Raw genomic sequence first — 25,405 nt, 5'->3', positions numbered from 1 at the left:
TAATAGAAAGAAAAGGCTCTAAATGCTTTTCAGTTGGAACTTGATGGAAAGGATTATGTGAAATGTTTGTCTGCAATGGCAGACAATTTGATAATTCAGAAGTCTCTTGCAGGACTAAATACCCTTTGTACTTTTCACTGGAAGTTGCCTGCTTTGAAAAGTCTCCTTGCAAATGTGTCAAGGTCTTTGGAAACACAGATTTCCACGTCTCACATAGGAGCCAAATGAAAGCATATTTCTCTTCTAGGTTGTGCTGCACTGTGATTTATGCTAGCAGACACATAAACCCTGGTGGTCATGAGGCTAAATAATATCCCCTTCTCACAGTGCAGAGCAGAGCTCTTTGAAAGGTGATTGGAGTTCAGAGGCATGGATCCTTCTGGCCAAGTGGTCAAGATTATATTACTCCAGCACTTCAGTCTCTGTAGTATGAAAAAAAATCATAGATAATATATAAAATGATAATGCTGTTACTGAAGTTGCTACTAGTACTGGTTCTAGTTTCCTTTGAGGATCACCTGATAACTTTCTTTTGTGCTAATCAACACACCTGCCCATGTAGAGATCCCACCATCATGTGTGAAAAAGCAGACTCCCGTTTTCATTGTGACAGTATGCACTATTGCCTCAAAATTAGCCTATTTTAAAAACCTGCAACAAACAGTGTTCTGGTTTAGAGGTGCTCTTACAGAATGACATCATTCAATTCTACGTCCCCTTTTCCTCTACTTCTTTCTCTTTATAACATGACCCTCCTCTTCCTTTTTTATGGTTTTCATTTACATACCACATTGGATTGCTTTCAGTTCACAGTGTACCTCAGTAACTATTCTGTAATATATAATAAGCTGCATTTGAACTTTCCAGCTCCCACACTGCACATGAATATCAGACCATTTATACACTTAAATTGAAACAGATTTAGTTTGGTATGTAGAGCTGATTCCAGATGTTTGTTACTTTCCCCTTAATATTTTGGATTACTAAACCTAATTAAGCAATTATGAGTATTAGATACAAGAAGATACAAAAATTACAATTGTGTGAAACAAACACATATTAGCAATATTATTTTCTCTTTTAAATGAAAAATTTCCCTAAATGTACCAGGAAAAAAAACCTAGGAAATTTTTTTCCTTTTATTATTTTTTACTTTCCACCCAAACAAAAGTTTTTAAGTATCAACGAACAGATAATTTCAGTGCATTCTTATTGTTGCATTGAAATTGAAATGTACATTGAACTATCTTATCTTAGCACTAGAAAGGCAGTGGAAAAGACCCACTGAGTGACACGGCAACTGTAGGTGTGAATTAAAACAGAACATATTTTACCTTTTTGAGAAAACAAATACTGATTTATTTTCAACCACAAAATATTGATTACTGTATAATTATTGAAATGAGTATCAAAGAAGATGAACTAAATGTCAAAAAGGGTATGTCAAGTTTGTGACAATCACACTTTTCCACTCACACTGAGATCAGGAACACCTCCTCTCAAGCAAATAAATTTGAGTTGAAAATTAGATTTCTGTATCTGAGATGAAAATCAGCCTCTGATTTCTCTGACTGTGCAGGACTGCAGTGTGCTATGGCAGCAAAATGCAACCACTTTCACTCTGACTGCAGGTAATGGAATTGGTTTTATTTGGATCTGAGTAAGTGTCAATGAAGTTATGACAGCCTTTTAGCATCCTCATTTAAGGTATGTATGTAGTAAAGCAGCCGTATGAAAAGAACAAATTCATTCCTGGACTGCAGATGTTTTCTTCCCAAAATGACCAGCAGTTCTAACTTAAAATTAATGTGAAGCTAAGAAAAGGAAACTTACCCGCTTTTATTTATCTTTTATTTATTTTTATTTATATTCTTCCCTGAAAATTTAGACTGACAGACTTTATATGTTCTGAAAAAGTTAGCAATTTAAATAATCAAATATTAGCTACCACCAATAGCCAAAATATTGCTGTAAACCCATATAAAAACCATTAGTTTTCCCAATTTGTTCACTCAAACATTAAAATGCTACCATGTGTAAAGTATTTTTTAATCTTTAGAATATAGTTTTTATAATTTTGTCTACTGCTACAAGGAAAAGAAACGTGAATTGAGAATAAAGTACTCTAAAGGCTAAACCTACGTATCTTACTTCAGAACATAAAGTACCAAAAGATGGGACAGTGATGAAGTTGAGTATAAAATTCCATTTCGGTTTAAAAATAAAATAAAAAATCTGTAAGGAAAGCATTCAGTTTTGTGAAAGTCCTGAGATGCAGATTTGCAAACTAATTCTTAAAGAAAATACACTTTAGAGCAAAAAGAAATATAACTAAAATTTTCCCTCCAACCCATCTTAAGATAAATTGCACATCATAGTTGCTCCTGAACATTTAGAAGCTCCTATCAGAAAGTTGCCAGGAATGATACTATAGCCTACAGTAATACTTTAATTGCTGGTTTTCAATCCTTTCTGATTTACAGAAAATTTTTGGTGGAAGGTCAGGCTTTTTACTAGTGCCTGAAAGCATACAGACAATGGGATTGCATTACTTCAGTATTTGTCAGGGATCCTTCTTGGTCCTGAAACCTGCTGCATTATCTTTCAGAAGTTATTGCCCAACAAACCAGTTACAAAATGTATTATATTGGCTTAGGGTTTTTGGAGGACTCACTACACACAGCTAGGAGAGCAAAACAGATAGTGATATGCTCACTTTAAACCACATTGTTTTGAATGGGTTGTGTGTGGAAGAGTACCAGAATTGCTCCAGTGGTCAGGATAGCAATCAAGGTGTCCTTTCCCAGCAATGAGAAGTAATGATACAAGTTGTGTTTATCAGAATATATTCATCAGAGGCCCTTAAGCTTTATAATTCTGCTTCTACAGAAGATTTGTGCAAATAGTCTCAAATTAATATTAAAGAATTGAGAACTACAGTTGAATGGCAAAAGGGCCATTGGCCATTGTACAATTTCCTCTGCTGAATGGAAACTGGTCTTCCACAGACACATGGTTCTCCTGTGTAAATACACACATTTATATGGAACTAGCTTGTTGCCTATGCTGGGATTTTTATCATGAATCTCACAATATATGGAATTTAATATCCAAAGCCTCTAGATCCAAATTATTATTTGGGAAATTTTCTTTCTTGGTTTTTTTGTTGTTGTTGTTGTTGTTGTTGGTTTTTTTTGGTTTGTTTTTTTTTTTTTTTTAGTGTTTCATATGTGTCTAACTTTCTCCATTAAGGAAAACTTAAAAGCTACAATTTTTTTTCCAAAAATACAAAATAAAAGATCACCTAATTTGGCTGGTGGACATCTGGAGAAGCAGAAGCTCACTACAGCATGTAAGGTCATAGCCAATTGCCAAAAAGAGTATTCTGCTACTAAAAAACAGATGGGCAGAAAGGTGATTCTCCGCTTAAATGAGTGAAAAATTCCAGTTAATAACCTTACTCCTCTACACAATGTCCTGATGTCCTACATGTTGAAAGGGGAACATACAACATTGTTAAGTTGATCTTTCCATCTCTATTCAGATAAATTAAGTCTACTGAAAACTGAGCAAAAACTACAGTATTTGGTCTGTTAACCTGAGGACAAAACTCAAAAAAAAATCAGCCCCATAGGGACTTATCTCCTACAGTATCTCCTACAGTATTCTCCAGTAATACAATGATGTTATCTTGACATTTTTATTCCTATGTGCGAATTTATGAATACCAAACTACACATATGCAAAGTCTTCTGAGTCGTTTCCCACTGAGTTTTCACCCTAAGCGATTAAAAGATTGAAATACCGGTTTACCAAAGGCTTGCATAGATAAACAAATACAAGAGTAGCTCCACTTAAGTCCTATGTACTCCAATAAAGTACCTAACATGCCTAAAGCAAAGCCTGAATTTTAACAGGAACTGAGTCATGAAATTCTCCTTTTTTAATTTAAAATTAGCCAATCCACTAAATATGAAGTGAAAACCAGCAGGACACCTGTTCACCCCAGTTAAACTTAGCATATTATTGCTGTTTCTGCATGAGAGTAAGGTTTTTTTCATGTGATAAGTATGTTCAATGATGTTGAATCTTGTTTTATGGTAATGGTTCACTAGTACATACCTGTTACTCAAGGGTTAGTTCTGAAAGCTTTTGGGCAACAATAGACAAAAAAATTAAAGTGTGCTCCTAATTCTAAAGCTCTTTGTTGGATCAGGTCCAGCACCTTCTGCATTTTATGCACATGAACCATTACCAGAGAAGGGAATCAACAGACTCCTCTGCGTCGTCCATTCTTCTGTCACCAGCCCTGCCTTCTCCGTCACCAAGTGATGCCACTTTGGTTAAACTTAGTTTTGGAAACCGATGATACTATTGCCCTGTAGAAAACTCATCTAATTTTCTCTCCTTCTTTTTCCAGTTCTTTCTTGCCTAGGAAAACTATTTCTGCTGCAATTTCTACTGGCTGTATCTTAGCCCAAGAGGTAGTAAAGATTTTCTTACCGTGACAATGATCTGTTTGGGTTATTGTTTTATCAAGGGATCTGTTAGATATGATAATTTATAGGGCTTCAAAGAATTTTTAAAAGGCATTGTTTTGGGAATGAGATTTTCAACACTGGTGTGATGAAAATATGGCAATTTTCTAAAGCAGAGCACAGCATCTGTGACCACAGAACAATATAGGGACTGGATTCTACCTCCTTTACATATAGATGTTGTTAGGACAATATTCTACTTCTGTAAATACAGAACAAAACTGCAACAAATTATTCAGAAAGACTCTTGTCCTTTCTATTACTCTTCTATGTTAGGCCAGCAGTATGAAGAGAATTTGCAAAATGTCTCAGAGAACCACTATGAAAAAACTTTCTAAAATTGATATCCTGGCTTAATACCTAGTCTGTATCTGTAGTGTAGTGAAGTCTGCATTTGTAATGTAGTGAAGAAACTGTCCCAAAATGCAAGGAACACTTTGGCCAATGCTAAAAAAATGGAGCATTTTTAATTTTTCTTCCCTTTTTCTTTGTTAGATATTTGAAAGCGAACAATACAGTCACTAAGGCCAAACTCCCCCAAATACACTTTGTTTGCTGTCATTCTGGTCATGCAGGGTAATTTTAGCTTTCTACTCTGTCTCAGTCCCATCCAGTTTGGTACAGACTGAGCCACTACTTTTATTTCAGGTAGAAATCTCTAAATTATTAATTTTCTGTGGAAATTCAAACAATTCAAACACTCTCTAGAGTCTATCCCTAAAACAGAAACTGTTGAAGTCAAAACAAATTGAATTTGTAGTTTGAATTTGTGCTTCCTATGAATATGTTGAATAAGAAGACCTTCTGATTTTTTCTCTTACTTTCAGAAGATCAAGTAAACATTACAAGGACAGTGTGTCACAGGAAACAGTAGGTTTATGACACGCAACTTTATTTTTTTTTTTCCACAGAAGATGCCATTTTCTCTGTAGCTTGGTCTGGTCTGTTTCCTTCTGGCTGATGATATAAAAAATGAAGCTGGCATTGCTTTTCTCTCAAACTATAGTTGAGAACAACTCTCCATTATTTTCTGTCATGGCCTATTATGCCACCCAGTTTTGTGTTGGCTCTCAAAACAAATCTGGAACTCCAAAAGCCTCTCTTCATTCAGATATTTTTTGGCCACACTTGGTAACTTCTACACAGATCTTAAAGTTAGATTATTAAGTGGCTTTCAGTGTACAATAGTTGAATGCTGTTTGGCCAACATGACTTGTGATATTGAAAAATTCCCATGTCATTTTTAACTACTTCATCTATATTGCCCAGCCAAAAATCAATTATTTTCTTAATTTTTGCTACACTCTAAACATCTGTTATATTATGACTGTTATATCTGTAGACTTCAGAAACAATGTTCAAATAGACCATAATTAAGCCAAGATTAAAAAAAAAAAAAGCAGTTGAGAAACTAGTACATTAGTGCTTGGCCATTCACTGCTGGAAGTCTTGAGGTGGATTTAACGTTCACTGATCTTGCAGTATTGCCATTATTTTGAAACACCAATCTTCACCATCATCCAGCGTTAATTGAAATCAGTGTTAACACTGGGCAAGACTCAGTGACCGGTTGCATAAACTTTGGTCTTGGAGGGACTTCTATCATGACCTTTTAGACTAACGCAAAAACCAAGCTATTACTACGAAACAACAGCAAAGCTGGTGCTGAAGTCTGAGAAGTTTCTAGGAGCAACAAATTTAACTAGTTATCAGCATTTAATCATCAGGAGCATAATAACCTTTCCTAAAGAAATAAGATGCTTTTGTGAGAGTTATCATTAGGTGGAATAGTTGTAGGCAGAAAATTCATTTCAGGAATAAAAAAAAGGTACTTTGTACAAACTGCACTGGAGACAGTGAAAAAAACCAGAGAAGTCTTAGATCAATTGGCTTAGTGTTATTTGACAGTACATGAGCAAGATATAGTCAATTGCTATCTTCAAATCCCACTTCACACTATTATATGACAGTTTTTTTTGCATTTCAAAACTTCCTGGGCTTTAATATAGGGAGAAAACATAATCGAAAATATCTGATGCATTTGCCTATATTTTTGGCTTGTAAAGGAATCTGAAAATTTATAACAGTTATGAATAAATAATATTTAGCCTAAAATTTAGTAGATAGTATCTGCTAACAAAAGTCTCAAGGACTTAAACTCAAGTGCAAGGAAGTCACCAATATACGGATAAACATTTTGAAAACAAGGCACGATGTTGCAAGAACTCATCAAACTAAAATTTTGATATGGCAAAGCAAATTTAGGGTGTAGTTGTAGTCTAAATGCATCAAATAATTTACACTCATTAGTACTGTCAATCTATGCATAGCTACTCATGTTGATGTGACTTGGTCAGTTCTCCTATTCTATGTAAACATGCAAAGCAAAAAGAGGAGGTATTTTGAATGGATACTTATCTCTGGCCAATGCTTTGCCCAAATATCAATGACACAGACATTGAAGGTATGAAAATATTTTCTCTGTTAACAAAGATGGCAAGAACACCACCTGCATAAAAGCCAGAGATGACAGAAATCAAAAGTGCTACAGCGTAAATGCAGCGAAGAAGCCACAATTTACACTAGCTGATCATCAAGAAGCAGACTTTCATAGAACAGTTTGTTCACCATAAGAATAAAAAAAGTGCTTTCCACATGGACTAGAACCTCATGATGCAAAAAAAAAAGCTGTTTTAACTGTTATAATTTTGTCTTCAAACATGTCCAAATTTCCATTGATTTGAAAAGGCCAAAGCAAAGCAAGCAAAGAAAAAGAAAGAAAAAATGAAAAATCAAGTCTGATATGAAAAGACGAAGACACTGGAAGCAGGAAAATCCCCGTTCTTTAAAGTCCATATTCATTGGCAGATATAGTGAAAATACTCCCTGAGAAATGCCTGTTTATATGCATAATGGACAACAAGTAAAAACTCCGTAGAGACCTCTCTTTTGACGCGTGGAAACAGACTCTACAACTCCCGAAGAGTTATAAAGCAGGCATGTTTATTGCGCCGCTGGGTACAAGGGGGATTGGTCCTCCAAACTTGCACACCGGGTCACAAAACAAGTGTCTATTTATGATAAAAAGCATACATATTCATTAATATGGGCTGGGTTATTATAATTAATTCTAAGAAAAGGCATTACTATTCTAATTATTTCTAGGAACTCATTATCATGTCTCCTCCCCTTGCCGCATGCATACTGTCGTCCGGTGGTCATGGGCCGGGGTCTTCTGCACGAAGGCTCATAGTCTTCTTCACCGTGTACTTTTACCTTTGGCTTAGAATGCTGAGCTGGCTGGACCCCAAACTGCGGAACTGGTCCTGACCAGATGGGTACTTCACCCAGACAATCGGGTTCCTCCTTAGCGTGCAGGCTGTTCCTACTGTCTTATACATTGTGCTTACAACACAAGGCCAGTTCCTTATCTTGGAATGCTGGGCACGAAGCTCTGTTCTTTGTCAAGCTGCACTAAATCTACACTAATGACATTTAACCATTCATTCTCTGAATCACTTTCACTCTTGTATGTAAATAATATGTACCTTTTTCACCTGTGATGTGGTGGCCATTAACTTTACAACTGTGCTGAAATCCTTCTTATCTATAACCACATTTGGTATTATTCTTCACATTGCACCTCACATCTTTGCATAGTGGTGTCATCACTAGATAGCTTGACGGACTGCTAATTTAAATCGATGCAAGATTTTGAAATAAATGCATTGCTTGTACTTTATTTGATGTTCATCATAACAATGACAATACAAAAAGGGAAATCTCTTTAGACTTTAAAAAAAAAGATGTCAGTGACTGACATGAGATTATTTTACCTGAGGAAGAAAAGCTTTCAGGAAATTAATACACAGCACATCTGACAATTGCTGTATTGCATATCAGACTGACATCTCAGTAGAACATCATAAAACCTCAAGAAGTGGATCAGTTAAGATGCAATCAAAACCTCTGACTCCAGAAAACAAAGGGAGTATCAGGTTGTTTTATAAAATGAATGCTACCCCTACCATCTACATTTCAAAGAAATATGCAACCTGTGACATTTCATGGAAGTCTAACAGTACAAACATGATGAAAATCTTTTGCAACAAAAAAAAAACTGTGAAAAGACTGGAAATTGAGCAATTTTTTGTACACCTACTTTCAGGCATAAACTGGAAGGGATCACCAGCTGAGAGATTCCAGTCTCATGTTACTCTAAGTGTAAGCATTCAAGTAAATTAATTTTCAGAAGTTATTTTTGAGCCTCCCTGTACTTTTTGCCAATTATTGCATATGTTATTAATGGCTTAAATACAAACATAAGAGGCAAGTCATAAATACAATAGATAGAAAAATTAGACCATAAAAAACAATTAAAGATAACTATGGGATAACTGCAGAGATCCAGTAGCTAAATCCAGCAACAGTGATACAGATTTAGCAAATGCTAACAAAATCACATATAATTATAAACCCAAAGAACATTAAGAATTTGAAGTTCATAATCTGTAATGGGAGGTACTTTGTTTAAACATTTTTAAAGGCATATTTTTGTTATCATTATGTAGCAAAATAACTGATTTTATATCAAAATGACTGAGCCCTTAAACTGTATCCTCCTGTCAGAGCAATGCTTCAGTTCTTTTAACTGGCATGTCAGAAACAGCTTGGGAAAGAATGCAGACCAATGTAAAAGTTTGTAGCTGAGTCTGAACTGCAGGTAGCCTTTTGTCCCAGTGAATAGTCTGTTGAGCTCACATACAGTGGCTGAGCCTTGTGTTAGCGCAGCATCTGCAGGAAACAGAGCTAAGTCAGCAGAGGTATGTGGAGACTCACTACCTTGCTGAACTTCTCAGCCAAACAATTATAAAATCAAGCGTATTGATGCATGTTATGAAAAGTGCTTTGACACTTTGAGGATAGTTTTGTTAAACCTGACACTTCAGAGGGTGACACTGATATGAAAGTAGCAAAGGGAGCAAATGAGGGCTTTATTACACACAAACTCCAGAATAAGTGAGATCTAAAGTGTAAAAAGCAGCTGTTATTTTCTATGCGCAGATTATGAAACAGCCAGGTTGTCAAAGTACGAATCGGAGAGAATATTTTACATCTGAAAAGTCTTCTTGAACTTCTTTCAAGTTATTTTTTCCATACCCACATTGGCCAGAAAATTGAAAGCTGATGAAACACTGTAGTACTTTGTTTTGTCCTGTTGTGTGTTTTAGTTAATGTATTTGAAGACAAAGAAAAATCAATACATAAATAAGGGAGTATGAAAAGCATTAACAAATGCATAATTGGGTGTAAGTGCACCACAGTCACACAGAATGATTTTCACTGCAGGAGAACCTTTGACCAGATCCACACAGAGAATACAACCACATGGTGAAAATTATTAAGGGAAGGCTTTCTTTGGTGTAATTAAAAAGCTTTGTATGATCTTTTTATTTTCTTTGCTCCTAGCTTGTGAGCAGGACCAAAAAAAAAAATAATTTGCACTGTTTATCATGGTAAAACTGAGGAACTTTAGGACTAACAGACCTGCATTTGGGAGAGACTAAACCATAACTAAGGTTGCTGCTCCTTTTGCATCTACTTGGGCTGGGGAACAACTCTGTGGAGGAAGCCCTGGGGCTGTGGTGGGCAGCAAGCTGGGCATGGCCAGCAGTGGCCCTGGCTGCAGTGATGGCACACCGTGCCCTGGGCTGCATGAACAGGAGCATGGCCAGTCAGTCGACGGAGGTCATAATTCCCCTCTGCTCAGCACTCACGAGACAACAGCTATGTAGTTTCCCCGGTTTTGGCACCCTCAGTAGAGGGTCACACATCAGCAAACTGGAGCAAGTTCAGATGAGGTCACCAAAGGCACCAAGGTGTCCAGGGCTGCAGCACTGTCCTGCCCTGCTGGAGGAGGGAACAGGGCTGGTTCAGCCTGGAGAAAGGACAGTTCAGGGGCTACCTAGCAGTAGCCCCCCAAAACCTACAGAAAAGCCACCAAGAAGATGGAGTTAAGCTCCTCACAGCAATGGACATTGGAGGAGGAGAGGCAAGAAGTATGAGTTGAAACACAAGCAGTTCAGACTAGGTAAAAGGGGGAAAAGATCACTTTGAGAGTAATTTAGCAGTGGAGCAGGTTGTCCAGAAAGGTTGTGTGAAATGTTGGAGGTTTTCAAACCCTGACAGAACAGAACAACCTTGTCTGGTCTCATGGCTGACACTACTGTGACCTGCAGGCTGGACCAGAGATCTCCTCAGGTCCCTTCCAACCTGTATTATCCTGTGATTCTATGGTCATTTCTAAATTTTCTAATTTTCATAGTGCATTTTTTCTCATTATCCCATAGGAACTATGGGATAATAATCCAAAGGCTACGTATTATCTGATTGTGTAACGCTTAAGCTACTTTTTAGGTTTTTCTCTCTTGCCTCTTTGCTCATAAAAAATATTAAACTATAATTCTTATACCTCATTCTCTGCAGTCACCTGTGACTCTAAGCATTATGACTGTTCTGAATTTGCATGTTTGCAGCTTCTAGGTACAAGTTCATTCTCAGTGGAACAGCATCCTGCTACCTTAATTTGTTCTTATTTCTTGCTAGCTACGGCAGTTTTGCTTGTTTTCTCAACAGCATGAACTGCTCACCCATTTTCCTTCTTCCTCAGAGGGTTTTCTCTTTTATATAAGAATATACACCAGTGTTTTCTGAGACTACTTTTCTTTCCATTCCTTGAATTCTGCTGTCAGAGACAAACAATTTTGTTTCAGTGCCTCAGGATGAACACTCATATATTTAAACAGGTCTCTGAGAATGATGGTGACTGCAGTGTAGGAGAGATGGAAGGGGTGAAGCTGCCTTCTGCCTGAAGCCAGGCTGGGTAGGCAGAGTTGTGACAGCTCTCCACTTTGCCTCAGGATCAGCATCCCCAGTTGCGCTGGTCATTCTGCCTACAGTGTGGCAGATGAGGAAGCACAATTCCTTCATCCAACACATAATCTAAAGACAGATGTTTTCAGCTTGCTCAGCTATTAGAATTAGGTCAGAATAGATTGCCCTGGACAAGAAGCACGGTATGCTTGAACAGCAAACTGAAGATATTATTGCAGCATGGGTAGCCATAGCTTTAATCTACTGGCATAGGCAGCAACAGCATCAAAGATGCAGAAGCATAAACTTCATTGTGGGCTGACAACTGGGAAAAGATCATGCAGCCTCCACTCACATGCATATATCTACAACATCATTGCTATTCTCCCCATGTTAGACAGGTAAATGGTAACTTAAAATCCTGCCCTGCAGTGCAATCACTCCTCCTGCTGCGGTGAAGAAATAGCTTGAAGACTTTTGTTATTCCGACAGAAATCCCTTTGGATTTTTCTGTATTAGCTGCTACCCAGGCAACATTGCAACAGACAAATTCAATCACCTGGCACTGTTAGGGCACTTGGACACTGTTCCTTATTAAATCAGCTCATTTTCCTAAGAACAAATATAGATGCAGCAAATTTTGCAGTTTGTTCCACACATAGCTGTTGTATATCTAGCTTTGGTCTGAAAAGTAACAATATCCTAGACTTTCTTCAACCTTCAGGGTTCAATTTTTTAGTGTTTATTTGCTTAAATCTCACTAAATATAAAAAGACACTTGTACATGCTTTGTACCTAATAAGCTGTTACTGATGGGAGAACAAATTAATCTTCACATTTATTTCAATAAATTCTAAAACAACTACAGCTTGCAATCCTGTGAAAGCTTTACCATTTTTATTCTTTAATAATTATGACGATATTTGTGGTCCTACCATTTACAGACAGGTTTTTCCAAGGGGTACTGACTTCAGGGATCATGGAATTTTTTGACCTTTGACACATGCACTTGCCAACCTTGACAATACAACCTACTTAAGAATATTGTGAAGTTGCCTGCACAACCTTTCTGATAAGTGTAGTATTTTTCCAGTCAAATGTCATCTACTGTGAAATAAAAGTAGAATTAAAAAGCAGACTGAACATGAACAATCTCAGTTTACCAAAATGTACTCTTTGACTTGAAATGCAAGTAGAAAAACACATTGAAGTGGAGCACATGCACTCAAAGAGTTAGAAACAAAGCATACTTGGTGTTATTGGTGAATAAGCTACAAATACATCTTAGATGTCACTCAAGAGTATTGTCCAGTTGTAGTGGAGATAAATTCCCTAACTACTGAAGAGATGGCATGTCTAGAGTAATTGACTGTCATACATGTGTATACCGTTGTGTTTCAATAATGATTTGAGGACACTAGTTTTAGAGACAGAATAATAATTCAGTTTCTACAATTCATGCAGGCCTTGGTCTTCTGAAATACTATTTTCCAGAAGCTGCTCTTTATTTCTGGGGTTATAGTAGGAAGAGTACTTAAACTCACAATGTTAATTTAAAATAAGTCATGAAGTGATGGAGATGTTTTTTTGTTACTGGTTGAGGCTGGATTGCAAATCCTAAATTTACTACTGAAATAAATTAATCTGTAACCCACTACAAGTCTTCTTAAATTACAACAACTACTATGTCATCAGTTACATCACAATCATTTCTCTTATTGGGAAAGACATTGCAAAGTGCACTCTCCACATGTACCTGAATTAATGTCTGTCTTGGTGGTTTTGTCATTTTCTTTTCCAGATTGTTCCTTCTAGCTGAGCAACAGACACACCAAGAAACATGCCTGAGCAAAGCAATGATTACAGGGTGGTTGTATTTGGAGCTGGAGGAGTGGGCAAAAGTTCTTTGGTCTTGAGATTTGTGAAGGGTACTTTCAGAGAGAGCTACATCCCTACCATTGAAGACACCTATCGGCAGGTCATCAGCTGTGATAAGAGCATATGCACTTTGCAGATAACTGACACTACAGGGAGCCATCAATTTCCAGCCATGCAACGTCTTTCTATTTCTAAAGGACATGCTTTCATTTTGGTTTACTCTATCACTAGCCGCCAGTCCTTGGAGGAACTCAAACCAATCTATGAACAGATATGTCAGATTAAAGGAGATGTAGAAAGCATTCCAATAATGCTGGTGGGGAACAAAAATGATGAGAACCAAAGTCGAGAGGTGGACAGCAGTGAAGGAGAAGCCATGGCCAAGAAGTGGAAATGTGCTTTCATGGAGACGTCTGCCAAGCTGAACCACAACGTTAAAGAGTTATTCCAAGAGCTGCTCAACTTAGAGAAACGCAGGACTGTGAGTTTACAAATTGATGGCAAAAAAAGCAAACAGCAGAAAAGGAAAGAGAAGCTGAAAGGCAAATGTGTGGTGATGTGAAATTGCATTGTCAGGAATCAGCCATGCAGTCTCACCTATCTGACAATACTCATGTAAAATCTATAGACAGCATAAACCCATACCTATTTATTAGTATCTGTTTTAAAAGAAATATCTGGAAATATTTGAAAAAATATTTGAAAAAATATTTGAGAAATATTTGAAAAAATGAGTTACTGTGGTTACTGTGAAAAAGCCAACAATTAAAAAATCATGTACTACAGCTATCAGTGAAAAAAATGAGGAAGTAAAAGAAAGATGGGCCAGTATATCTAATTTTGCAATTTACAGAAGAAAGGAAATTCCATCCTTAGCATAATGTGGTAGATTTGGGAAGACAACATTATATTATTTGCATTTGCATATAACTGCAAGAGAAGGCAATGTATAATGTTAGCAGAAAAGCAAAGTGGCCATGAAATAACCTAGAACATATACATGCATGGTGGATGGCGTTATCACACCTTTTAAGAATGCTGTGGACAAATATTTCTGTGCAATGTTCATTACTGACTGGTGGGACAGTGTGCGTAAGGTAGTCTGGATCCGCCAAATAAACAAACTCTTTCACACTAAAAGGAATTGTGGGGGTAGCACAGTTAAAAGGAACAGATAATCTCTCTACCCTCCCAGCATAAGATTTCTTTTTAGTATGATGCAGTGTTTGAACTGAAGGACAAAGAAAAGACAGCCCCTGTAGGAGAGACAGAAATGATCTCCTTTTCTGGCCCCATTGCTTCAAGAATGACCTGTGCTTCTGGCCCCAAAGTATTTTAGGAGAGCAGATTTTCCTGTGGAGAATGTCAGATTCTATAAAAATATTATACATAACAAACAGTTTTTTTAGGGAGGACTGGCTGGGGACTTCCCTACAAAAGCCTCTTTGGGAAAGGCTCAGTTCAAATGCTGATGATGGTTAAATGAACATGGTGCATGGTCCATTCATTAGTGAACGAATGGAAAGTCTGTTGAACTGGTGGTACACTTGGAGAGGGGTCTGTGTAGTATATAAAGCTTTTACTCAAATTACCAGATTGGCTGAGTGAAACTTCTTTACATTACTATGTTGCAATTTTGCATTCACGCAATGCACTACACGATTTATATTGTCTGAAGGGTTTTATATTTATGATTTAAACTCATTATTTGAACTGCTGTGACTATTTATAGGACCAAATCCTGTATCTGGTTCTAGGGCACACTAGAGTCTCTAAGACTTGCTGGCATAAGTACTCCAGGATTTGGCATATTGAGTTCTAGTCAGTACTGCTTTACAATGCAATACTAAGTTCAGAAGAGGAAAAAGAATGGTTTAAATCACTCTGTCAGGGGAAACTGCTCTACTCAAAGCCTTTGGAAAGTGAAAAAGTATACAAAATGTGAGCTTTTCTGGACCTCTCCAAAGCTCTTTAAAAAGCTAATATGAATGAGTAAAGTGTGTATCATACTGATAACAAAGACCATCTAAGATAAAAGAAGCACATACATTTTTTAAAGGACATATCAAATTGAATAAGCTACGTTTTGCACTTTAGGAACTACTTTGAAATAATAAAAACAGATGACCATATTTTTGGTAAATGTTTATGTCAAAATCATACTATGAGAAAATGCAGTCAAGTACTAGTATTATTAGTATGCATGCTGTGGTATTACAAATATCTTTTAGGGGCTGTTAAAATGCAGTATTGCATTAAAAATCATTACCTTGTTGCTCTCAGAGCTATTGCTTGCTTCCCTTCCACCTTTCCCTTCCACAAAAGTGCAGACGTGTCACAGGTAGAGTGATAGTACACATTTCTTTGAGCAAGAATTGCTATTAGCAGTGTCTACAAAGGAGCACAACTTTTGTCACTCACTCAGAAAAAATTATCGCACTATTAAAACCAAATCTCCTACTGATCTTAATGAAGGCAGAATTTTGTGGGTTTACTTCATGGTATTAGAAGAAAATACCGAAGAGAGCGTGAAAAAAAGCTAAGGCTCTTCCTTAGCAAAAGCTGGCTATTATATGATGCTTTTTCTCCATAAATCTCAAAGCACTTTACAAAAATGACAGCATCATTATCTTAACTTACCAGGTAGTGAAGTTGAAATTCAAAGAGAGGAAGCAACTGCACATAGGTTACCCAGCAGACTAACGGCAGACCCAGGAACAAAAGCAGATCTCCTCAGTCCCAGTCCAGTGCTTGCTCTGCGTTTGGTAAGACTGTCCTTTACATTCTTAAATAGTTTTTAGAACACATAAAGAAACCTAGTATGACACAAGAGAAGTCTGTCTTTTTCTTGTCTGCCTTTCAATAGATCAAACAGTATTTCCAGGTCATGGATGCAAAATATTTAAAAGCTCTATGTTTAGTAAGACTTTTGTATATGTTTATACATCTACTTCGTAAGCAAATGGCTCACTAACAAAACTGGAAAATCAAAAGAATGATCACACTTAAGGAGTATTGGGTCTCATAGAGAGGTCACCAGTACAGAGGTCTCCTGCTGATGACTAACTAACATGCCGATGCCAAAGGTCATCATGCATGGCACAGGCCTAAGCAGTCAGCACAGAATAATGATAGAAACTCAAAGAAAAAGGGTTGTATAAAGAGAAAGATCCTTTTAACATTATTACTTTAGCTGGTGGAATTATTTAGATAGTAAGTAATGTTACAGAAGTACAATATAGGGGATCTGAATTAAACTGAAAAGGTTATGACTGCAAGGATATTACAAGCTAAAATTTGGCCCTGGACTTTTTTTGATTGTGTCTCAGCAAGAATAGAGTAATTGTATAGCAAAAGTGGAAATAAAACAAGTAGCTGCCAGAGGACCATTTCCTTTAATTCCCCAGTGATTCCTCAGCTGCTACATAATAAGCCATGAATTATTTCATGGACTTGTATGTATCAAAGCAAGGCCAGTACAGAAGCAATATTACTCATAGACCACACTCAAAAGAGAACATATTTTATACCCTTGCATTGTCATTCCAGTTTACACTACTAGATTTTACATATCTTACCTAATTGAAAGCTAGTTTAAAACATTTGTTTTCCTATTACTTACACAAAATTTATTTAATACAGGGAAAAAACTGAGGTAAATAAAGAATATATACAGCTTTATTACATTCTGTGTTTTGTTTGGGAATGTGCTATCAGTATAACAATCTCTTTAAAATGTACAAAAAAAAATGATCTATTTAAACCTGTAAGATATACATTGAATTTTAGCACCCAGAAAACATGATCTAGACAAAATGACTCTTTACAATGCATGATTTTTATATGTATATATAAAATATTAAGATATAATATATAATATAGTTATCATGAAAAGTGTTGTTGTGATTTCATTAGCAAGTATTTTATTCAAAAACTCTGGATATGAAATAATTTGTGCCTACAGGTTTCTATGGTTTTGGTGATGTTCTGAATATACAAAATAAAGTTTTAAATGGAAACACAAGTTTGTAAGAAGCCTTGTTGGTGGCTGCATTGTGCTTTTTTCATAACTACACTTAAGTATGTGTTTTTTAGCCGTTGTAAAGGCAATTCTCCAAATCAATATAGATTCTTAGATGTTAAGCAGTGTCCTAAAGTCTTTAGCTATACAAAGCAGACTCCTAAAAAGTCCTGAGAGAACTGGTGCGGTATTATGTCATCTAAAGTTTACCTTTCTTTTATTCTACAGTGGCAAACACCTACACTTTCAAAACAATCTAACTTCATAGAACACAGACTATCAGCGGTTGTTTCTTTTGGCCGTCAAAAAGCAAAATAGTTCTGGAAGCTAGTCTGTATTTTATTATTTACTTGAAAATAATGACAGATAAAACTTGATGCTTGTGCAAAATTGAAATTTACTATATGGGTCTTGCTATTCCTACTAATTTCTACCAAATTCCTAATGTTCTTTCAAAGTTTTCTACTACTGCATACTATATTACCACCTGTTGCAAAAAATGTCAAATATTATACTTGAACATTTCTTGCTATTCAGAAGATGTAGTAACAGTTGTTCAGTTAAATAGTAATTTCTGTATGTAAGCAATAATTCATACTCAGCAGAAGGAGGGATCAACAAACAAACTTGAATACTTAGGCACATTGGTAGGCATTTGAATCAGTGATGAAATATTGAGTATTGAATGCAAATTTCATATCACTGTGAAGTAATTGGACATTGCAGTTCACAAAGCTTTTTATTTTTAGTAAAAGACACCCCAGAACTCCTAATAATTCCTTGTATTCAATTTTTTTTTTTTTTTTTAATGTACGATCATTTATTATGCTCAATGCTGATTCTGACACAGCCTAGTATGGGACAGTGGATAGTTAGTGTCCTGGGGTTTGCACAATATATTCAGTAATTGTTTTAGAAATGTTTGCCCTATCATAGAAACACCACAAACATTACAAAATTTGCCTGCCTCTAAATTTTTTGTTATCGGTTACTACTCCTGTTTCCCACTGGAAAATATTTTCATTGTTAACACATACCCACATTCAAAGTTCTGAATACATACTTATCACATTTAGTTCACTGGCATTTTAACTGGCATGTCCCACCTACCCTCTACGTACATTTTCTAGTTAGTCCACAAGTTTGTTTCTGTAGTCAGTGGTGTCTAAACTCCAACTCCACTAAAACACGCAAAAAGAGTAAGAGCAGAACTTGAGCCCCTTGGAAAGTATGTACTTGTATGCTTCTTGTGAAAGATACAGACTCTTCTTTAAATTAACTAAAGAAATATGAGGTTTAGAGAAAACATTGAGCCTCTTCTGTTTGATATAGTTTACCTTGGTTGAGCACTAATTTCTATAATGAGTCATAGCAGACTTACTGAAAATCATGATGGAAATGAAGTGCAAAGGAGCATTTGTTGTTCAGTCAGAAGTATTTATTCATCATACAGGTGCCAAGAAATGGCCTACAATGGATCCTACAAGTACACCTCTATCCTGATGCTCTGAAAGCTGTGGATGACAGTGTCTGTCATATGGTCATATTGTGTTTGTATTCATTTCAATAGAAAAAGCAGGAAATAAAGAAGCGGTAGAGCTGTTTTTCCATAAGGGGTGAATGGCAAATATTTTTTTACATATCTAAGAAGAGAAGAATCATTTTTCATTAGCTTTCAGAGAGAGATGGGGAAAGCACTGCGGTGCCAATCACTCTAACATATATCTGCTTTACAACAGCTTCTGCTCAGTGGTGTTGTAAAGATCCTTTGCCACTGGTACTTCCCTTTCTTATTTTGTTCAGTTCCTGCTGCTGGTGTGTTTGGTCCTTAAAACAGACTGTCAGCCTATTTACTAATTTACTCAAGGTTAGGCACTCTTAAAATCACAATATAATGGCACTGTGTGCCTAGGCATATGATTTTAATTCCAGATTTTACCCATGGGCCACCTGTCCCGTGTGCACAGTTGGATCTTTGTAATAAAGAGGTAGAAGGAATATAATTTGGGAGGACAGGCCAGAAATAAGAATGTCAGAAGGTTTTACAAGAACTTACTATTTCTCAGGAAATTCTGCGATCAGTGAGGACTCCTAAGTGTATTTTCAAAGGAAAACTCAAAATTCAGTTGTCACACTGAGCTGCACTAACAAACTGCTGCTGCTATGAACATCACAGCAGTAGGTTACACAAGGAGAGCACTTGTCACTCAATCAGTGATCTAGTAAAATTTGTAAGTCCTTAAAAAACCAACTCTACAATGGATGGCTAATTTATATGCCTGTGTAGGAGAATACACCCTTTAGCCACAGGATTTTAGCTCTCTTTCCTTTCCTCTTTAGTCCAGGGGGGTCTCAGTTCTTCAAAAGCAGAAACTTCTGACAGATGTTCAATAAGATTATCCAGCCCTTTCCCAGGTTAAGCAGACAGGTGCCTCTGAAAGCATCTGCAAAAAGCAGAAAAGTAACTAAACAGTTACATCAGCTAGAAGTGAGAGCAGAAGGGCAAGTGCAGACCTCTTTCCCACCATGTGGGAAAAAGCAGATGTTCTCCTCAATAAGAGTAAATGAGGTCTACAGCCACAATTACCCTGCAACACTAACACCAGGTCCATTCTTTCCACAAACTTCACACTGATCAAGGCTTGTCTTTTACAAAGAAATTAAGAACTGACTGGAACAACAGAGTCTAATATAACAGCAAGAGAAGAAAGGTAGTTTTATAGAAGCAGATGTGTAAGTGTTCAAATAATAATCTATTTATCTATGGATCTGTGAAGAGTATGTTATCATACCAACAAATGGTGAAGGACTATGTTAGAAAAGGCAGGATTATGGACAGTGGCTTGTCTGGGGATGCTGAATATGGAAAGGAGGGTTGAATATGTATAATTTCAGTGGTAATATTTAGGAGGGATGAAATAGAGAAGGAAAAAAGTTGACTACATATACTTGCAATTATCCTAATAATAAAATCCATTAGGTCACAGAGCAATCGCTCAGACCAAATAGCAGTCAACATGATATTAAAAAACAAGTTGAGGTAAAAGAAACAATCTTAAATTCCACCCTCCTTTTTTGTTGCCAAAACCATATGTGTCCATGGTTGCTTGCTCTCCTGTTTCTTTTCAAACTCAAATCTGAATTTAAGGTTAGCCTCATTCTGAAACAACATTGGGATCAGAACAACATTCTGAGCAACACCTAATCATTTCACAGTCTTTTCCTTACCTAGTGGCCAAAGCAGAATGCCATTCAACAAAAGCTACCAAGTAATCCTACTATGGTAGAGGACTATTTTAATTGTTTAATTACTTACTAACAAATAGTTCAAAATAATTTGACAAGTCCAGTAATCATGGGGATACAGTAACTCTGTTAAATCATTCCAATGCAAAAAATAATTTAAAAAGGCCCTGTCAGTTATGTAACAGCACATAAAGCGTGACCAGATTGCAGAACTGGAAAATACCATCAAATTCAGATGGATGAAAACACAAAATTTTATTATTGAGACAGGGGGATGGGAAGACAGAGGGGAGGGAAAGAAAGAAGCAGCAATGCCTCTGTTTGGCTGTTTCCCTGCCTCTTCCTTCCCCGGGAAGAGCTGCCAGCCAGGCTGCCTTCACTGAAGTCACAGTGCTCTGTGCTCTGCTAGAAAATGTTTATAGATCAGAGAAAAAAAGTAAGAGCACCACTTGACCAGAGGCGTTGATGTGCTTTCTCCCCTCCTCTAGAAGTAGGTATTGCTAAATGGGCTGCCTTGTCTGAGGAAGGGAGGAAGAGCAGGCCCTAGGGCCAGCACTGTCCCAAGACATGTAGTGGGGCTTGGGATTCCCTCCTGTGCAGTAGATGGGAATGGGGACAGAGAGCACAGGGAATCATTTCTGTGCTGGCAGACAATGCCCAGGCTGTGATGGTCATGGCAGCAGGGGTAACACTGAAAGCTTCTGTTTAAAATTTATAAATTTGTGGGAATACAGTTTAGCAGGTACCTCAACAGGTGCAGCAGTAAATGCCTCCCACAGAAGTAATTTAGCAGCTACAAAAATTTATCTGGTGAACAATTAACAGGTAAAGAATATGTGCTTACTTAAATTAAATATTTCCTGAGTACAAAAGGTACTTCTAGTATTCACTGATAAAACCAGTGGATCCATAACTCTGCTGTTTCTCCTACTAGTCCAGACCAGGTCAAAATCTGTAAAGCTGATGATGTGGGATAGATATATATGGTATGTTAGTTCAGGGGTATAAATAAGTGAAAATTGTGTACTGTGGGTTAGTGTGGTGATATGAGGAGATTCAAAAAGGCTGTGACTTGAAAGTAATACACTTTAGCTTCATCATATGTCCTCTGTTGGCTGTATTTGTAGCTACAGCTCTGCATCTCTGCATCTGCAGAAGTTACCATAGCCTAAACATTGTTGGGTCATTTAGGTTACACACCACCAATTTACACTTTTTATGGAAGTTAGATTATCTAAACAAATAAATGTTGCATTGCAGTCAAGAAAGCAATGAGATATGAGAGAATACTTTTTAACACAAGTTAGTAGTTATAATTGTATTCTGTTTATTGTTGTGATTTCTTTAGCCTGTCAGTTGTGTTTCATCAGAAATTTGAAATGCATGCTCTTCTACTGGGTCTTTTCATTTGAGTTAGTTTAGGAAAAGAAATGTTCATATTAGGACTATTTTCAGCAGGAGATTTTTAAAGTGCATTCAATGGTAATTAGAATTTGAAGTTCAACAGAAAAATTTACAAGTAATTTGTAAAGACATTATTAGTCATCCATTTCCCACACAAATATGTTTTACAGTTTGAAATGTCACTAAAATGGGTATTTTAGAACATGAACCAGAAGCTGGAATAGGAACAGCTTGAGTTTCTTGTATTTAAACTTTCAAATACATGTGCAAGTTTAATTTTTTCTCAGTGTCAGAGACTGAACTCATTCTTTGTTTAGTTTACAATAGATTTGTCTCTCTGTTTTCCAGCTTATTTTCAAGAACACTGTATTTGGTGTGGTAACAAACAAGAGGTTTTTGGATTCTATGATGTTATATTGTTGATTTTTTTTGATATGGAGATCTACCAAACCAAGAGGAAGATAAATCTGCAAGTAAGTTACAAAAGGGACTTTTTGGAAGTATTTTCCTTTTTCGAACTCAAACTCTGTTTGATCTTTAGCAAAATGACTAACACCCATATGTCCAAATTCCTTATGTACAAAACTAGAACAACTTTTTGCTTCTTAAAGATACAGGAAACTTACAGAACATATGATAGCTGCCAATTTTTCAAAACCTGTCTCTCTTCCAGCTTATAACACAGGGTGAAAATCTGTTCCCTCTGGACACATTAGAATTTACCCGCTTAGGTCCCATTCTCTCATTTCAAAATATTCCAGTGTCAAAATAAAATAACTCTGTCTCTCCAACTTCATTTGCTAAGCCCCTCATCTGTTTATAATGACTGCAGTTCCACCATGTTGATGACACTACCACAGAGAAACCCACAGGAGATGGGGTGTCTGTGGAAGGGCTGTAGTCTTAGTCCTTTGAGTTCGCTTGAGAAGAAATCTGCAGTACCTCCTCAGTTCCTCTGAAATTGGTTGCTTGTAGGTCATATATGTCAGGCTCCTGTACAGACCCCTACACAAGCACAGGCAGTTAGCTGGCAGCTCACACTGAGTGTGCCAGGCAATGCTACGTGCACCAAAGCTGGCATGGAGAGCATTTACATCCCAGCCAGCAGATGTCTCTGGCCACTTTTTTCATCCTAACATATGTCACACATTACTACCCCATCACTCTTTTGGAGGCTGTAGGCAACTTCATTTTCACAGGTCGAAGATAATGGGATTCATCACCGTCTGTACCAGTGTAGACACTGATCTAGAGGACAGAAAAATTGCTTTGCGCTTTGCACATGAAGTATTGCTTAGTCTGTAAGGTGTAACAAAATTTATGTATTCTTTGCAGGAGATTTTCTTTTTTTAAAAAAAGCTCTCCAGTGGTTGGTTTTATCTTTGCAATTTAAAGAAGAAATGCTCAAGAAAGCATTCTTTTAAATGCTTTAAATGCTTTCAAGAAAGCATTCATTTAAAGCAGCTTTCCTGTGAAATAAATTTGGAATTCTCATCTCAGTCTCGAAAGGAGCAGTAATTTGGTACATAAAACTAGTGACTTTTGCTTTCACTGACATGATCATCCTTGCTTACTGGGGGCAACACTAAAGTGAAAAAAGGTCTTAATTGCATCATGGTGTGAGAAAGGGAGCAAGCAATTGAAGAGTAAAAGTTACCTGGAGGGGATGATGGTGTATCTATTGATTTTGCTTTTAATCCCCCATCTGTGGGAAAAGAGACAATATTCCCTTTAACATCTTTGAAATGTAAAGAATAGTTGTTCAACACTTGAGGGACCTTAGGAGGAAAATAGAGCAAGTAAAGTTCAGTAAGCTTTGGCTTAGATTTGTTCATTGACTGGACATGTGCACTGGGTGTCCAGTAGCTCACTTGGTCTTTGATGAAGACTGGCTGTTTTGAAATAAATAAATAAATAGGTACCACTCCACTTCTCCTATCTTATGTGTTTACCCAGGATTAAACACAGAAATCTCAGAAATTTGTGGGAAGAGCACAGCTTGTCTGATTTTTGGAATGCCTGATTTCCAACTGGCAAAAGTAGAATTTCCGAGATCTACTGGGAAAGCTGTCAGTGGTTTTTGACACATCCAGAAAGCTTTCAAAGAGGCACAATGAATGAAAGTGAAAGGGTGATCTTTCTGAGAATGTGACCAATGATCTTTAATGAAAATTATATTCTGAACTTCTATTGTTCTCTTCTTTATGAATAATAAAAAGATCAAATATAAGCAATTTCTGTTGATAAAATTGAGCAAGACAGGTACAGCATAATACTTTTATATGACTTTTTACATCAACAGACCAACAAGAAGCTATTTAGTACACAGGGAAAATTTCACACAAAGACTTGGTTAGGGATTACAAATCAGTGAATGGCCAGATGTAATGAGGTTTTCTGTCCCAGTCTAGTGCTTTCTCTCCACCATGGCTTGAAGACTACATCAGTATGTAGCTATTTCCTTGCTAAAAAAGCAAAGGTAAATCTGTAAATCTGGAAGGATTGCTTCTAAGTATTATTTGTTCCATATGTACACTGACCAGATTTCTAAGGAATGTTCCTTTTTTGATACTAATTCTCATAAATTTCTCTTAAAGTATTTACTTTAAAGAATATTTACTTTTATAAGCAAGAAGGTAGGTTGGCAGGCTGAGTGAAAGGAAAATATTGCTCTTCCCTCTTTCCAAAATGCCTGACCAAAGAAAGACTTTCTGAAACTCATTGATGCCTGCTCGAATTAGATGAATGCCAAAAGGAACATACTATTCACAGTTCCAACACCAAATGCTTGAAGTTATGTTCATTTCCCTTAGGTTAAAAGCAGGAAGTGCACACATATGGAATACCACCATGAGGCAGGGTTTTGCTAAGGAGCATATCGAGTGCTTTAAGAAACTCCAACAAAAGAAAGGCAGAATGCACCATGTGATGCGTGGGTTTACACAGGCAGGAAAGACACAAATATGCTGAGATTAACAACACAGGAATTCAGCAGAAACACAGGCAGAGGAGATGCATCTGTTCTTGCTCGATTCAGTGTCACTATTCTGGATTTGCACAGGGTAAATTGGAAAAAAATCTGACCTAGGAAGTAACACTGGTGGAAATGTATCAAATATTAAGTGAATTTTTTTATATTTGATAGATTTTTGGGAAAAAGATTAAAAAGTTCTGTGAATTTGTGGAATGTGAATTAAAGCAGAGAGGTGTCTTCTGAATATGACATTTTTACATGAACCTCCTGGAACTGCATGCTGGCTGAGTGGACTGGGTTTGAAATATGGGGAGCTTTACCTTTAAATCATCTGATTTTGAAGGCTGGATGTATGTGACATCTTTTGGTAACTAGTAGCTTATATGGACTGAGTCAAAGATCCCAGCCTAGTACAAAGACCAAACAGATGTCCCTGTTTCAAGACCCATGTTATTTTCATTTGTTTTGTGA

The 25,405-nt window shown here is 36.8% G+C and overlaps 1 protein-coding gene across 1 annotated transcript; it reads left to right on the top strand.

The window, feature by feature from the left end:
• Positions 1-13,251: 13,251 nt before the first annotated feature.
• Positions 13,252-13,851, top strand: DIRAS2 (DIRAS family GTPase 2). The gene has a single exon (XM_074166100.1). It carries the CDS (start codon positions 13,252-13,254, stop codon positions 13,849-13,851), a length of 600 nt encoding a protein of 199 aa, XP_074022201.1.
• Positions 13,852-25,405: the final 11,554 nt, after the last annotated feature.

The sequence above is a fragment of the Numenius arquata genome, chromosome Z, assembly GCF_964106895.1.
Source record: "Numenius arquata chromosome Z, bNumArq3.hap1.1, whole genome shotgun sequence".
NCBI lineage: Eukaryota > Metazoa > Chordata > Aves > Charadriiformes > Scolopacidae > Numenius > Numenius arquata.
The sequence above is the reverse complement of the archived record's forward strand: the minus strand, read 5'-3'. Positions and strand labels throughout refer to the sequence as shown.